The sequence below is a fragment of the Chelonia mydas genome, chromosome 11 (assembly GCF_015237465.2).
Source record: "Chelonia mydas isolate rCheMyd1 chromosome 11, rCheMyd1.pri.v2, whole genome shotgun sequence".
NCBI classification, from domain to species: Eukaryota; Metazoa; Chordata; order Testudines; family Cheloniidae; genus Chelonia; species Chelonia mydas.
Window position 1 is genome coordinate 79,083,517 of NC_051251.2, and position 15,978 is coordinate 79,099,494.

Sequence of the window (15,978 nt, forward strand, 5' to 3'; positions counted from 1 at the left end):
GCAGGGAGAGGGAGGGGCCACTGGGAGGGAGGGCAGATGGCGGGGGGCTCTGCCCTCCCTTCCACTCTGACTCTTCACCCTGATCTCCCCCCTCCCTTGGGGCAGCCAGGCCCAGCCCCACAGGGCAGGCCTGTCACTGCAGCATGAGTGGGGGCGGACTCCCTCTCCAGGCCCCCAAACCTCCCCTCCACGCTAGGCCAGGTTTGGCTGCAGTGCCAGGGCAGAGGGTGCAGCTGTGGGCTGCCCCTGGGCAGGGTGAGGAGCAGGACGCTGGCCACCAAGGCGAGCCCTCCATACCGGCCTAGTTTGCCTAGGCGCGGATCCGGCCCTAGTTCTGACCTTGCCGCCGGGGCTCCCCCTCCCGCGCGGCCTCCGCTCCCCGACTCCCTCTGCCCTGATTGGCTCGGGGCTGGCAGCTGCGGGCACAGAGCCGAGCAGAGACACACAAAGAGAGAAGTTGGTGACGAGGCTTGTGGCCTGGGGAGGAACCGACAGCCTGTGGGCGACCCTGGGCCCCTCGTCCCACCGCACTGACACCGGCCAGAGCCTGGATCCCCTTCCCCTGCCAGGATGCTGCTCCCTCTGCTGCTCCTCCCGTGGGCATGGGGGGCCCTGGCCGGTAAGTGGGGACCCCCCTCCCTGCCCTTTTTGCTGCTGGGGGAGGTTGCGTGTGATATGATGCCAGGGCCAGGGTGGGGCAGCACCACATAAGAACGGCCAGACTGGGTCAGACCAAAGGTCCATCTAGCCCAGTATCCTGTCTTCCGCCAGGGGCCCGGGCCAGGGGCCCCAGAGGGAATGACCAGACAGGAATCATGCAGTGATCCATTTCCTGTCGCCCATTCCCAGCTTCTGGCAAACAGGGGCTAGGGACACCATCCCTGCCCATCCTGGCTAATAGCTATTGATGGACCTGTCCTCCAGGAACTCATCCAGCACTAGTGACCCTTGCTGGGGTGCAAGAGGAGGGGGGAGGCAGGTTAGGGTTCAGCAGGAAAACCCTGGACCTGGGGAGCATTAACAAGACTGAGACGCCTTAAGCTCTCTCCTCACCCACTTTGTCCTCCACTTGTTTCCTCTCCCCTCCCTCCCGCAGCCTCCCCTCCTGTCCCCCCAGGGTCTCTCACCCTCCGGCTGCTCAAAACCACCGTCTTCCACAACGCCAGTTCTAGCAACATGGAGGGGATGGCCCTGCTCGGAGACCTGGAGACCCACTCCATGGATTGCAGCACCTGCAGGATCCGCTTCCTGCAGCCCTGGGCCCACCAGGGCCTGACCCCGAGGCAGTGGCAGGACCTGGAGACAATGCTCCATCGCTACCTGTCCAACTTCATCCTTCTTATTAACAAAATTGTTAAGGATGAAGGAGAGCACTGTGAGTATGGAGCGGTCCCCACAACCAGCAGGGAGCTGAGAACTGACACACTCACTGTAGTAACTGAGTGTGTCCTGACAGGGTGGATGGGGATCAAGACAGCCAGTTCCTGGCCCTTAGGCTGAATGGAGCCAGGGTGCCCTAGAAGGGAATAGCCCCATTTTCCATTCTCCAGCCCGCTGAGCCAGTCCCCCAGCTCTGCGGCCAGATTGCAGCCTGTGCACCCTGGAGGGGAAAAGCCCCGTGTCCTGTCCCCTGAGCAGTGGCAAACGGTTTTTCACAGCCACTTGCCCAACCAAAGGCCCTTGTTCATGCTACCGGAACCTGGCCAGCCTGAGCACTGAGAACTGACACCTTCAACACAGGACTTGGAAGGGCAGGAAATGCAGAGCTAAGCAAATCCCGCCCCGCACCCTCACAGCCAGCGCTGCCCCAGGGCACGGGACAGACCCAGAACGCCTCTTCTCAGCTGCTCAGCCCAGTGTCTGCGCTGGGTGTCTGGTGCTGGAGCACTAAAAGAAGGTCCTCGGGGGAGACTTTCTCTCAGGAACCCCTTACCCACCTGCCCCCAAATTTGCACCACAAAGTCTCCCTTGCACCTTGCTGCGGTAGAGCTAGTTTCATGGCAACCTGCCTGGGCATGTGGTTTCACGACAGAGCGACAGCCGGCCCTGTGATCACAGCTCTCAGCCGCTGGAACCTCTCGGTGACGGGGCTCAGACAGATGCTCCTGGGGCTCAGAGGTTTCTGCCTCTCCGGCTGATGGAGTGTGAGACTCTCGGTGTGTCACGCCCCGAGGCGCTGCTGAGGAGACAATTGCTGGCAGAGGTGTGAACTGTCTGTGGGCACAGGTGCGTGTCACCGCCCGGCGTACGCACCAGAGCAGAAGCAAGGCCCAGGGACTTTTGTAATGCTGGGAACCAGACTTGTCCTTGCTACCGGTGCAGAGCTGAGATCCGGGAGCCCAGGGATGTAAGTTTATTGAGGCTCAGGGCCATAATTTACTCTAGAGCATCATAAATCACTTTTTAAAAAATTAACATTTAAAAGTCTGGTGATTTGGGCAGGGGGTCTGTATCTCACAAAACCCATGAGCAAGGGAGCCCAAATTTGCACCACAAACTCTAAGGCCCTGATGGAGAGCAGTGACTTTCAAGCCAATCTGACTATGTGTGTGAACCTCAGAGCACTTTGAAAACATCAGTTTTAAACAGAAACTGCAACGTGCCCTTAACTCCATCCAGGGCCGCCCCACAACCCTGCCCCCATCTTTTGGCCTAACATCCTCATTGCTCCTGACATGATGTCTTTATTCTCCCATCTTTCTATTTCTGCCCCCTGCCCCTGTCCCCCCGGTGACCTCCTAATGACCCGTCCTCATTACCCCTGCCCTTTCTGTGCCAGACCCCTTTGTTATTCAGGTCTCCATCGGTTGCGAGCTCCACCTCAACGGCACCTCACGGCAATTCTGTGACTCTGCGGTGAACGGCGAGGATTTCATCAGCTTCAACATGGACTCGGGCACCTGGGTCGCTCAGCGCGGGGATAAGCTGGCCCTCAAGAAACTGGACTTTCTTAACCAGGATAAGAGCACGTCTGCCACGGCTCAGTTCCTCCTGAGAACAACGTGTGTCAGTGAACTCCAGAGCTTTGTCCAGTACGGGAAAGAGTCTCTGGCGAGACAAGGTGAGGCTGGACACCACTCCCTGCTCACTGAGATGCAGCTACCTCTGGGGTGGGGTGCGGGGGGCTGTTTAAACAGGTGTCGTGTACCAGTGCAGCTATAGCTGGGGTATAGCAGCTATCGCAGTCGCGATTTCATAGCCACACTGCACAGCACTTTAAGACAGGACGTGAAGGGGGATTCCGTCAGCAATGCTAACTGCAGAACTGGGGTCTGGCCAGGAGAGCGGGGCCAACGCCGGACCCCGGGGGATGGAGCTGGGCTTGGCGAGTGAGTCCCTGAGGCTCAGGCTGAATCGTCCCTCTCCCCTGCCCTGTCTCTCTCCCCCTGTCTCAGAGCGGCCGGTCGCCGTGGTGTTTGCCCGAGCGCCTCCCCCAGCCGGGATCCCCGCGCCGTTACTGCTGGTTTGCCGGGTCACCGGTTTCTACCCCCGGCCCATCCGCGTGGCCTGGCTGCAGGACGGGGAGGAGGTGGGGCCGGGCTGGCGCCTGAACTCCAGCGGGATCCTGCCCAACGCGGACCTGACCTATCAGCTGCGCAGCTCCCTGGCCGTGGGGCCGGGCGACGGGCACAGCTACGCCTGCCGGGTGGAGCACAGCAGCCTGGGGGGCCAGAGCCTGCTGATCCCCTGGGGTAGGGGCACGTCCCCGGGGGATGGGGGGTGCAGTCGTGGTCTCTGGGGGCTTTTCCTGCACATCTCAAGCAGGGTGGGGTCCAGGCAGTGAGACTGGGGTGAAGGGAGGCAGAAGAGGTGTGTGGGGTGTGTGGGGATGGATCGGGGGAGCAAGGAGGAGGAGCTGAGGGGAATGGGACAGGACTTGCACAGGAGGGGCAGGGTGGGGGCTGAGGGGAGAAGTAATGGGATGGGGTGGGGAGAGCTGTATGGAGTGTGGCAGAGGGGAGACAATGGGGCAGAGGTAGGGAGGGCTGGGGGGGTTGGGGAGAGAGGCAGGAGTCCAGAGGCGATCGGACAGAGGGGACTAGGACTGGCATGCGGGAAGGCTGAGGGGCTGGGAATGTGGGGGGAGCAGTGAGGGTGGGACGATGGAGGACAATGAGGGAACAGGGTCAGGGTAGGGGCATCTGAGGGCAGTGGGGCTGTTTCAGGGGGAGCAGGGCAGGTGGGGTGGTGGGGATGGCAGAAGGAACAGGGCTGAGGTAGGGCAGGGCTGAGGGCAGTGGGTTGCGTGGGGGCAGCAGTGGGGACTGAGGGGGAGGCTGAGGGAAGTGGGTCGGGTGCGGGCAACAGGGGGGACTGACGGGGTGGCTGAGGGAACAGGGTCAGGGTGGGGAGGCTGAGGGCAGTGGGTTGCGTGGGGGCAGCAGTGGGGACTGAGGGGGAGGCTGAGGGAAGTGGGTCGGGTGCGGGCAACAGGGGGGACTGACGGGGTGGCTGAGGGAACAGGGTCAGGGTGGGGAGGCTGAGGGCAGTGGGTCGGGGCTGGGGGAGCGGGGGGGCTGTCGGGAGGCTGAGGGCAGTGGGTCGAGTGGGGGCAGCACGGGGGACTGCAGGGGAGGGTAAGGGAACAGGATGCCCATTTCCAGCACATCACCCCCTGTGTGTTACAGGGCACAGCAGGCCCTGGGGCCCCGGCCTGGCCGTGGGCATCACGCTGGGGGCTCTGGCCGTAGCCACCGTGGCCGTGGTGCTGTGGTGGAGAATACGCAGGTGAGTCCTCTCCCTCTCTGGGGTGGGGGTGGGGAGGCCGTTACACCCCATAACCCATCCCCTCTGCTCTCTCCATCCAGGGGCCACCGGGACATCAGACCAGGGGAGTCCAGAGCCTGAGGGGGCGGCACCGGCCCAAGTGTGGGGATCGGCCCATCTCTGGGGGCCACGGACCTTGGGGCTGAATCCGCACCTGGCTCCAGAGCTGAGGGCCCTGAGGCCCCTTCTGGATCGGGGCACTGGGAGTTCAGGGCCCTGATTCGGGGATGGGATTCTCCTCCCTCTGGGACGTTTAGGACACGTTGGACGCTTGGGATACAGGATCCACATGGAGCCAGCACTAGCCTGTGCCATTCAGGAAACCCTGCAGGGAGGTGCTGCTCAGCAGGCCCCTCCAGGGGCTACAGGAGCCAGGGCCTGGATGCAGGGTTCAGGCCCAGCTACATACACAAAAGGAGAGGGTAAGGTGGGGGCCATGGGAACCAGGAGGGGATCCTGGCAGGGCATTTGGGCTGAGCTGGGGTGCCCGGGAAGCAAGCGGATTGGCCGTGGGACATAGGCCCAGCTGCCCTCTGACAACAGAATGGCCCATGGGATGCCAGAGAAGCCGCTCCAAGCCACTGGCTGGGTTGAGCGCTCCTGGGGGCAAGGCCCCTCCAGAGCTGGGTGTGGGGCACCACGGGCTCTGGGGATAGATTCTGTTGGTTTGTTCTGTGTCTGCGCGGCACCTAGCACAAGGGGTCCAGTGCAACCCTTCTGCCCATCAGAGCTGGCAGCCACAAGGCCCGTGTTCATTATCTCGGGTTCCCTTTCAATGCCAAACCGGCTCAAGCCCCCACCCAGTGACCTGCAACAATTACACACGCACCCCTGGGTGCCTCGAAGAGGCAATAATTCCCATCTCGCAAGCACAGAGTCTGAGTGTAGCAAAAAAAACTTTTAATAAAAAGAGGGAAATAATGGGACATTAATTTGGGGAAACACCACAAACAGGGTTTATAAACATATACCATGAGCAAAAGACCCACCACCAAGTTGGGCAGTGTCCTCTTCCCCTTGGGTTCTTAAGTCCCGCAACCCAAAAGTCCCATTAATGTGCCCATCCCTTCTCTGCACCCCACTCACAGTTGCTGTCCTTTCTCAGTGCATCCGCAGAGCTCACCTCCCACCTTGGGGATGGAGGTAAGGAGGCATCTCACTTGCTCCAGTCTCTGAGGTGCTCTGTTCTGGCCCTCTCCATCAGCCACCCTCCTGGTCACATCTCCCTGCCAGCTCACACACACTGGAGAGTCTCTTGCATCAGAGACACTATCCAAAAGCAGGTCTAATACTTAGCCCTAGATATTAATAGCTGTAATTCTGCAACATATAAAACAGCTTTTTATTGAATCAAAATTAAACCTCCTACATAACTGAGAGACACCCGATGCCTGTACAAAAGAACTCCTGCTTCCACCACCTCAATACAAACATCTAGCTCCACTCTCAAGTCACTAGGCCTTGAACCCTTGTCACCTGCCTAGCAAGTACCATTGAGTTGGGTGGGGGTGAGTCCCTCAGTCAAAAAATGACAAGTACAGTTCTGCTGTCCTTGAGTCACACAACCAGGATAACAACCCTTTATTACCCCTGCCCCAATAACAAAGAGACTGGGGATCCCACACCAGCCAAAAGTGACCGTTAGGCCAGCAAGCCCATCATGCTGAGCACCTAGGCAGGGTGGGTGGGCCCATGCAATGAGATCAGCCCCCAAAGTCCTTTTCCACAGCTCACCACCAGACGTAAGCATGGAGAAAGGGGCCGGGAGGTGGGCGTGAGGACTCCTGGGTTCTAGTCCCAGCTCAGGGAGGGGAGTGGGGTCTAGAGGTTAGAGCAGGGGGGCTGGGAGCCAGGGCCATCCCTACCAACGGTGCTTCCCTATCAGGTGGGAGCGGCCCCTCCACGGGGCGGGGTTCTGCGCTCGAGGGCTGTGGGGCTGCAGGGGCAGGAGCTGTGTGGGGGAAGAAGCAGGGCAGGGAGACTCACCTGAGAGGACAGGGGAGCAGGCAGGAGGCGGCAAGAACAGTGGAAACTGCTGGTGAACAGTGCGGTTTGGGGCAACTGCCCCGGGCCCCAGGCTTCGGGGGGCCCTGCAGGGCCCAGGGTGACCAGGGGGGTTAGCAGGCGGGCCTGGCGCCGGCAGCAGGGATCGGGACCACCCCCGCACTTGCCGATGGCGGGAAGCGGAGTGACGTGGCTGGGAGCCGGCGGAGTGGAGCAGACTAGGGCAGGGTCGCTCTGCTTCCCACCACCACCGGCGAGTGCGGGGGCGGGCCTGACACCTGCCGCCAGCGCCAGACCCACCGCTAATCCCCCACCCTGGGCTGCGTCACTCAGGGGAGGAGGCTTGGGGGACGGGGTGGGGTGAGGGTGGGGCAGAGGCAGGAAGAGATGGGCGGGGCAGAGCAGGGGTGGGGACTTAGGGGAAGGGGTGGCGTGGGGGTGGGGAGGAGCAGGGGCAGAGGGCGAGTTGTCCTGAGCCCCGCAGCCCCCTAGTGATGGCCCTTGCAGTGGGCGCAGCCTGTGGCGGGGCCGGCCGGGGGATAGGGCTGGCCACCAGAGCCACTGCTGCCACATACGCAGCACACAGCTGCCTAGGACAACACGAAATTCGGGGCAATTTGGGGCCCCAGATTTCCTGGTGTCCTACGCAGCTGCATATTCTGCGAATGCCTAGGGATGGCCCTGCTGGGAGCCAGGACTTCTGGGCTCTATCCTCAGCTGTAGGAGGAGAGTGGAGATCCTGTAATAAAACCTGCTCAATGAATGGAAACAACTCTTAATTATGTATTGCCATCTGCATGACACGGCTGGACCCTCCCACCAGGGCCTACTGGGGTCCCCACAGTCACCACTTGGAGTGTAATCAGCCCTGGCTGTGAGGATCCCGGAGCCCCAGATGCCTCATTCCTTGCACCTTGGATCAGAGGCTCCCAAAGCTTCCCCGAAGGCAGCAGAGTCAGTGGGAGGGTATGTGGGGCTCAGCTTGGGCAGGGAAAGGGTTAACACAGGAGGGGTTGCCCCTGAGCTTTGCTGGGACTGTAAGGTATCAGGAGAAAGGTTATGATCTGCCAGAAGTCACAGTTCTGTCTAGATATGTATATCCTCAATGCGTATGAAATGACAAGAATTGTACGGTTTTCACTGAAACATGCTGTAAATTGGGGAATCAGCCAGATATTAGCTCCCCCAGAGGCAACAGCAAGGAAAGTGACCAACGCCCAAGCAGGGTGTGAAACAACCATCCACAGCCGTTGTCCAGCAAGGGAGCAACAATGCAATGACTCACCTGCCTGAGGCCACACCAGGGGAATTGCTCAGCCTGACCTTGGAGACTCACTATTGCTCCCAGACATGCCTGGACTTGTGCTCCCCAAGCACGTGAGACTGAGGGTATAAAATAGAGACTGTGTCCAGAAGGGGCCTTTCTCCTTCACCCACCTACACTGCAAGCAACAAGGACACTGAAGACTTGAGACTCCAAAGACTGGCTCAGATTTCAGTCTGTATCCTATGGACTGCAATATCCAGTGGGGTGAGAAAAACGGCTTCATCTAGTTGTTGCCCCATCTATGAGGGTTGAGAGTTCAGACTGTGTGCTTAGGTGTTTATTTCTTTTGGTAACTAACTCTGACTTTTTGCCTATCACTTAATACCACTTAAAATCTATATTTTATAGTCAATAAACTTGTTGACCTGTTTAACTTTACCAGCGAGTTTGCCTGAAGTGAAAGGTAAATTGCTGTTATTGAAGGCTGCTGTATATCCACTTTCCATTGATGAAGTGGTGAACCAATTAATAATATACACGGCATAGTCCTGAGGTACAGGGCTGGGAGCTGGGGGGATCTGGCTGGTGCCTCCCGGTGTGATTCAGGAGTGGCTCTGGGAGCATTCATGCAATCCAGCTGGGTGTGGGGGGCACCACGTGTGGTTGTGCTGAGTGATAACAGCGCCTGGCGGGGTTGCTGCTGGTCACTAGCAGGGCATTGTGAGAGACAGTCCAGGCTGGAGAGGGTTCAGGGGGCACAGCGGTCCCACAGTCCCAGGCTGCACCCTGGGGGCATCCCGTCACACTGGGTACTTGGAGACACATCAAGCCCCTCTCCACCGTCTCTGGCTAGGCTAACTATATGTAGCTCCATATGGCTTTCCCAAAGAGGCAGGTTTTTGAGCCTTGACTCATCTTTGTAGCTCTTCTCTGAGCCTCTCCAGTGTCTCCATGTCCTTTGGGCAAGGCAGAGCCCAGAACTGGACCTGGGAGCCAGTGCCAGTCTCACCAGAGCCATATGCAGTGGTGACCCCACTGATGTGCTCCTGCTCCCCTTCTTCCTGTGCATACAGCCCACATCGTGCGTGCCCTGTTCACCACACTCTGCATTGGGCGCTCATGGCCAGCCATGGCCTCGACGTCCTTGTCAGTCTCCTCTAGTCCCCTCCTGCAGTACTGAGGCTTCCCTGGCTCCCAGCAGGGAAGGTGCCCCTGCTGGTGTAGGCAGCCTGGGGTTCAACTCTGCAGGTTATCTCATTGGTTGTTGCTGCCCGTCTCTGTTCGTGTCCTTGGCACAAATGCCACTGGGAGCCCTTTGCACTTTGAGAGGCCTTTCCCGAGCCTGTTTCCCCCCCCAGACTGCGTATGGGTCACTTACAGTCCAGATAACAGTGTGCCTAGCCCGGGGGCCCTGGGTTTCTCCAACCCTCAGCCCAGCTGACCACCCTTTTACCCAAGGAGAAGCCCTGGTGCTGCCATTGTAGAGAGAATTTTTCAAATCACCATTTTGTTTGCTTATGTTGTGGTTTGTCCACCGTTGTGGTACCCCTTCTTGTTGGGCCAGTTGGTGCCCTTTTCAGTGAAGGTGGGAAAGATGCTGTCATGTGACCTAAATAATCTGCCCAGTAACAGGAGGACATAAAAGGTCACACACACTTCAGTTGAAAAGCAGCCGGCAATTGAGTAGGATGCCCCTGGAAGGATGGGACTGAGAAACCTCATCATGTGACACTGTACCTGCCCCATGAGGCATTGCAAGCCCTTCCCAAAGCACCCTGCGGCCAGCTGCACAGTGGGATTGGTACCCACAGGGCACTGCTCTCTGTGTCGATGCAAGAGCTGCTAGTGTGGATGCGCTCTGCCGACACAAGGAGCACAGTGTGGACATGTAACGGCAGTTTAATTAAAGCTGTAGCTGTATGTCATCATAACTTTTGTTGACAAAACGCTGTAGACCTGGCTTAGGACTCATAAAAGGGCACACACTGGAGATGTGCCATCTGGTCAAGATGACTCCAGAGCAGTGGAAGGCACAGAGGCAAACACAGGCTGAACTGGGTGTGAAGCAACACACTGGGGGATAGATGTGGGAGGAGTGGTTGGGGATTGGTTGGGATTGTTGGGGATTGGTCCTGCTTTGCGCAGGGGGTTGGACTAGATGACCTCCTGAGGTCCCTTCCAACCCTGATATTCTATGATTCTATGATTCTATGACTGCCAGAAGTGGTGTAGGTGATCCAAAATAAGGATGTGTGCACACAAACCTTGTACCGATAGAACTCATGCCAGAGTACAGTAATGTCACTTCCAAAGAGGATTCATTAAAGAGGGATAAGACAGCAGATAAATAAATGGAGCTCGGCTGTTCTCAGTGGTGGCAGATGACAGAACAAGAAGCAATGTTCTCAAGTTGCAGTGGGGGAGGTCTAGGCTGGATATTAATGTAACCCTTCTGCCCATCAGAGTTGGCAGCAACAAGGGCTGGATTCAGTATCTAGGGGTTCCTTTTCAACAACACAATGCAAAAACGGCTCGAGCCCCGCCCAGTGATCTGGGACAATTACACACCACCCGCGTGGGTACCTCTAAGAGGCAATACTTCCCTTCTTGCAAGCACAGAGTCTCAGTGTAGCAGAAAACCTTTTAATGAAGGAAGGAGACAATTATGTTAGGGAAACACCACAAACAGGAGGCATAAACAGAAATCATGAGCAAACAAGTCCAGCAACACAAAAGTACCGTTAACGTACCTGTCCTTTCCCTGCACTTCACTCCCCGCTGCTGCCCTTGATGGTGCATACCCAGAGTTCAGAGGTGCATCCGCAGAGTTCACTTCCCAACCCGGACAGAAGGGGCAAGGGAATAAGGAGACACCCTACGCACTCTGCCCCAGGGACACTTACTGCCTGCACTGGTACCAAATTGCCACACCTCCCTACCAGCCTTGCCACTCCACTAGCCCCCACTAGTACTGCACCAAGATGTCTTCAGGACCCCCACATATCACAGCTCCTAATGATTTCAGCTGCTAGTGAGGAATCATACACAGGGGGAAGTGCATCATAGATACTGTCCCAAACCAGTTCTAGTACCTAGACCTAAATAGCAGCAGCCCTACTCTACAACATATAACAAAACTTTCCGTTCTATTTATTAGCTGTGTTATTACACAGGGCTTTGGAACCCACATCCCATACCTAGTGAGTGCTGTTCAGTTGAGGGTGAGTCCCTCAGTTGGACAATGCCAAGTACAGTTCTGTTGTCCTTCATTCATACAACCAGTATGATGACCATTTATTACCCCTGCCCCAATAACAAAAAGACTGGGGATCCCACACCAGCCAAAAGTGACCATTTAGGCCAGCACATCCTGTCATGCTGAGCACCTAGGCAGGGTGGGTGTGCCCATGCAAATGAGATCAGCCCCTGAAGTCCTTTTCCACAGCTCACCACCAGATGTCAGGGGAGAGCTCATTCAGACTCTGCTTACATTAGGAAACACTTTTTCACTAGGAGGGTGGTGAAGCGCTGGAATGGGTTCCCTAGGGAGGTGGTGGAATCTCCTTCCTTAGAGGTTTTTAAGGCCGGGCTTGATGAAGCCCTGGCTGGGATGATTTAGTTGGGGATTGGTCCTGCTTTGAGCAGGCGGTTGGACTAGATGACTTCCTGAGGTCCCTTCCAACCCTCATCTCCTATGATTCTATGATAACATTTCCTAAGCAAGCCTTCTTTATTCTTAAGTTAAAAAGCATTACAAAGAAAACATTGAAAACAACAAAAGAACCTACATGCATGCTAATAACCTTACCAGAGTTAGCCCCACTTCTAACATGGATTCTGGCTGCAACAGTTCTTCAGCCACCCTGGGACATTACCCGGGTACTATCTGGACTGATGGACATCCACATCACTTCAATTCTCCAACCTGGGATGAGAGCAACCACTCCTGGTCTGTTCTCACAGAGCCTCCAGCATGGAAATCACCCCAGATATACTATATGTGTGCTCTTCGCCAGCCACTACTGAATTCTATTAGAGAGAGACACGAGCAAATTCCCAGTCCCAGACTTGGCCCCAGAAATGTGTGTTGCACCCTCCTGGACAATACAAGCCCATAGAAAGTCCACTGTTTTATTAATAGAGAATGCGAGGCCAGGGGTCAGCAGCCTTCGGCACATGGCCCATCAGGAGCTGTGAGGAGCAGCGGCCAGCATGTCCCTGCAGCCCGCATCACTTCCAGCAGCTCCCATTGGCTGGGAGCAGTGAACTGCGGCCACTGGGATCTGCGGGGGGCCGTGCCTGCGGACGGTCCACATAAACAAAGTGTCTTGCAGCCCACCAGCAGGGTTACACTGATGGGCCACGTGCCAAAGGTTGCCAACCCCTGTGCTAGGCACAGACCCTATTATCTCAAATGGAAGTTCCCAGACACTTTGATCCAAAGACACTGTCTGAGAAAATAAAGCAAGTTTATGAAGTAGTGGTTAGTTCTGGGAGCCAGGATCCCCTACTGAACTTGCCTGTGCCCTCTGGGTAGGCCCCGTCTCCCCACCAGGCCCAGAGCTACATTGAATCCCTGCCCTGGAAGCCCTGTGCCAGGGAGCTGTGTGATCTGGGTCATCGGTTATAACACAAATCGTGGGTTCCAGCTTCCCCCGGGGAGGGGAACCAGACCCCCTCAGTCCCCCCCAGGGGGACTCCTACAACCATTTCTTCTATGAGGTCCACTCCCCATCTCTATTCAAGCCTAAATTAATTGTATCCAGTTTGATACAGACAGCCCCCCAACCTGAAGCAAATACTCACCAGCAACCACACACCACAGAACAGAACCACTCACCCAGGAACCTATCCTTGCAACAAAGCCCGTTGCCAACTGTGTCCACATATCTATTCAGGGGACACCATCACAGGACCTAATCACATCAGCCACACTATCAGAGGCTCGTTCACCTGCACATCCACCAATGTGATATACGCCATCATGTGCCAGCAATGCCTCTCTGCCATGTACATTGGCCAAACTGGACAGTCGCTACGTAAAAGAATAAATGGACACAAATCAGACGTCAAGAATTATAACATTCAAAAACCAGTCGGAGAACACTTCCATCTCTCTGGTCACTCGATTACAGACCTAAAAGCGGCAATTCTTCAACAACAAAACTTCAAAAACAGACTCCAACGAGAGACTGCTGAATTGGAATTAATTTGCAAACTGGATACAATTAACTTAGGCTTAAATAGAGACTGTGAGTGGATGGGTCATTACACAAAGTAAAACTATTCCCCCATGTTTATTCCCCTCACCACCACCCCCCCCGCACTGTTCCTCAGACGTTCCTGTCAACTGCTGGAAATGGCCCACCTTGATCATCACTACAAAAGGTTCCGCCCCCCCCCCCGCCCCCGCTCTCCTGCTGGTAATAGCTCACCTTAAGTGATCACTCTCGCTACAGTGTGTATGCCCCCTGTATTTTCCACTGAATGCATCCAGTGAAGTGAGCTGTAGTTCACGAAAGCTTATGCTCAAATAAATTTATTAGTCTCTAAGGTGCCACAAGTCCTTCTTTACTCTATGAAGGAATCCATCAGCAATCGCATCCAGGAACATCTGAGCCCGATTATTATTACTAGCACTTGTCCTCCAGTCTGTATCTGGGAAGTTAAAGTCTCCCATGATCACGCAGTTCTCATTAGTATTTACTTCATTAAAAACATTAAAGAGGGCTCGATCCGTATCCAAATTAGATCCCGGTGGTCTCTAGCACACCCCAAGCACTATCCCAGGGGAGGCTCGAGTAGTTTTCTTCCCCAATGTGATTTTTGCCCAGACGGACTCTGTCTTATCCATTCCATCGCTTCGTATTGCTTTACATTCTACCTCCTCATTGATAGACAATGCTACTCCACCACCTTTACCTTTATTTCTGTCTTTCCTAAACAGCACATACCCTTGAACATCTGTAGTCCAGTCATGACGACTGTTCCACCCTGTTTCTGTTATTCCTAGAATATCTGGTTTCACTTCCTGCACCAGTAGCTCTAGTTCCTCCATTTTGTTACCTAGGCTCCTCGCATTGGTGTACAAACATCTTCATTTTTGCTGTTTGGCCTCCCTCACATTCTGTACCCAATGAGGCACGGTCATTCTACAGCCAGTATCACCTATTAGACTGGTATCCACACTGCCCTTCCTCCTTATAGCCTTTCTCCTACCCGCGGCTGTATCCTTCCTTACTTTGTTTTCTTCCCTCTCAAGGCTAAAATACGGCGTGGACATTACCTGGACATCCCCCAACCAACCATCTCCCCCAGATTCCTAGTTTAAAGCTCTCTTAATCAGTTGTGCCAGCCTCCATCCTAGAAGTCTATTTCCTTCCCTACTCAGATGAAGTCCATCCCTAGAGAACTGTCCTCTGTCCAGGAATGCCTCCCAGTGGCCATACATCCCAAAGCCCCCTTCTAGCACCACTGCCTGAGCCATCTGTTGATAGTCATAATCTTGTCACACCTTTGATGCCCTTCTCTAGGAACAGGCAGAATTCCACTACAGATCACCTGAGCCTCCATTTCCTTAAGCGTCTTCCCCAGCCTGGCACAGTCTCCCTGGATATGTTCCAGCGAGAATCTAGCCGTATCATTTGTTCCCACATGAGGGACGATCAGTGGATTCTTTTCTGCTCCCGTTAGGATCCTCTTCAGCCTCAGGGCCACATCCCGTATCTTAGCACCAGGCAGAAAGCACACCCTTCTGTTCTCTGGATCAGCTCTGGCGCCAGGCCCATCTGTTCTTCTCAGACGGTGCTCCGCATGATGGGACTGCTGGCCTAAATGGCCACTTTTGGCTGGTGTGGGATCCCCAGTCTTTAAGGTGCCACCGCACTCCTCGTTGTCTTTGCGGATACAGACTAACACAGCTACCCCTCTGATACCGGTCTCTTTGTTATGGGGGCAGGGGTGATAAACAGTTTTTATCCTGGTTGTGTGAATCAAGGACAGCAGAACTGTACTTGGCATTTTTTCCTTGAGCGACTCACCCCCAACTCAATGGCAGTCGCTAGGTAGGGGACATGGGTTCCAAAGAGCGTCAGTTGGAAACGCGGGTAGGTGGTGTTGGCTGTCTTGTGACTAGTCTGCTCTCACTTCTGTAATAACAAAGCTAATTTATATTCAACTGAGAGTCTTGTTACAAGCTGCAGCCCCTGCTACCTAGGGCGAAGTATTAGGCCTACTTTTGGGCATGGTTTCTGATGCAAGAGGCTGCCTAATCTACCATTGTTTGCTGTACACCAGCAGGGAGGCTCCCCCCCAGTCGCTGTAATCACTGACAGCTGAATTGGTAGGTGGCTGGTAGAGAGGTGTGGTTGGTGAGAGAGTGGGTGGCTGGTGGGGAGGCCTAGCTGGGGGGAGGGGGGCAAAGCAGAACCCCACAGAGAAGGGTGGCAAGTGAGGGCCTGAGCAGCAGAGCGAGTAAACTGCCTCCCTACCACCCCTTTCCCCCCTCTCACCTCCCCCTGCATGGGAGGTGACCTCTGCAGATGCACCTCTGAACTCTGGGTCTGCACTGTCCAAGGATAGCAACAGTGAGTGGGGTGCAGAGGGGAAAAGGACACTGCTTTGGTGGTGGGTTTTTGGCTCATGGTTTATGTTTTTATAAACCCTGTTTGTGGTGTTTCCCCAGATTAATGCTGCATTATTTCCCTCCTTCCATTAAGTTTTTTTTTGCTAAACTCAGACTCTGTGCTTCTCAAGAGGGGAAGTATTGCCTCTTCCAGGCGCCCAGGGGGATGGTGTGTAATTCTCCCAGGAAGGATTGCCAGCTGTCCCGGACCGGACACCATTTTGCGGTGCCGGTGTCCCCATGTGTGTCAAAGGCATTCCTAGTCCCAGGTCACCGGGTGGGGGCTCGAGCCAGTTCTGTGTTGTATTGTTGAAAG

General features: G+C 55.6%; 1 protein-coding gene across 1 annotated transcript; it reads left to right on the plus strand.

Annotated features, from left to right (window-relative positions):
- Positions 1-441: 441 nt before the first annotated feature.
- Positions 442-8,476, plus strand: LOC114022627 (antigen-presenting glycoprotein CD1d). Its single transcript, XM_037912727.2, has 6 exons — positions 442-619; positions 1,097-1,375; positions 2,780-3,061; positions 3,396-3,692; positions 4,629-4,728; positions 4,809-8,476. The coding sequence occupies exons 1-6, from the start codon at positions 571-573 to the stop codon at positions 4,846-4,848; spliced, it is 1,047 nt and encodes a 348-aa protein (XP_037768655.2). The 5' UTR covers positions 442-570; the 3' UTR covers positions 4,849-8,476.
- The last annotated feature ends 7,502 nt before the right edge of the window (positions 8,477-15,978 follow it).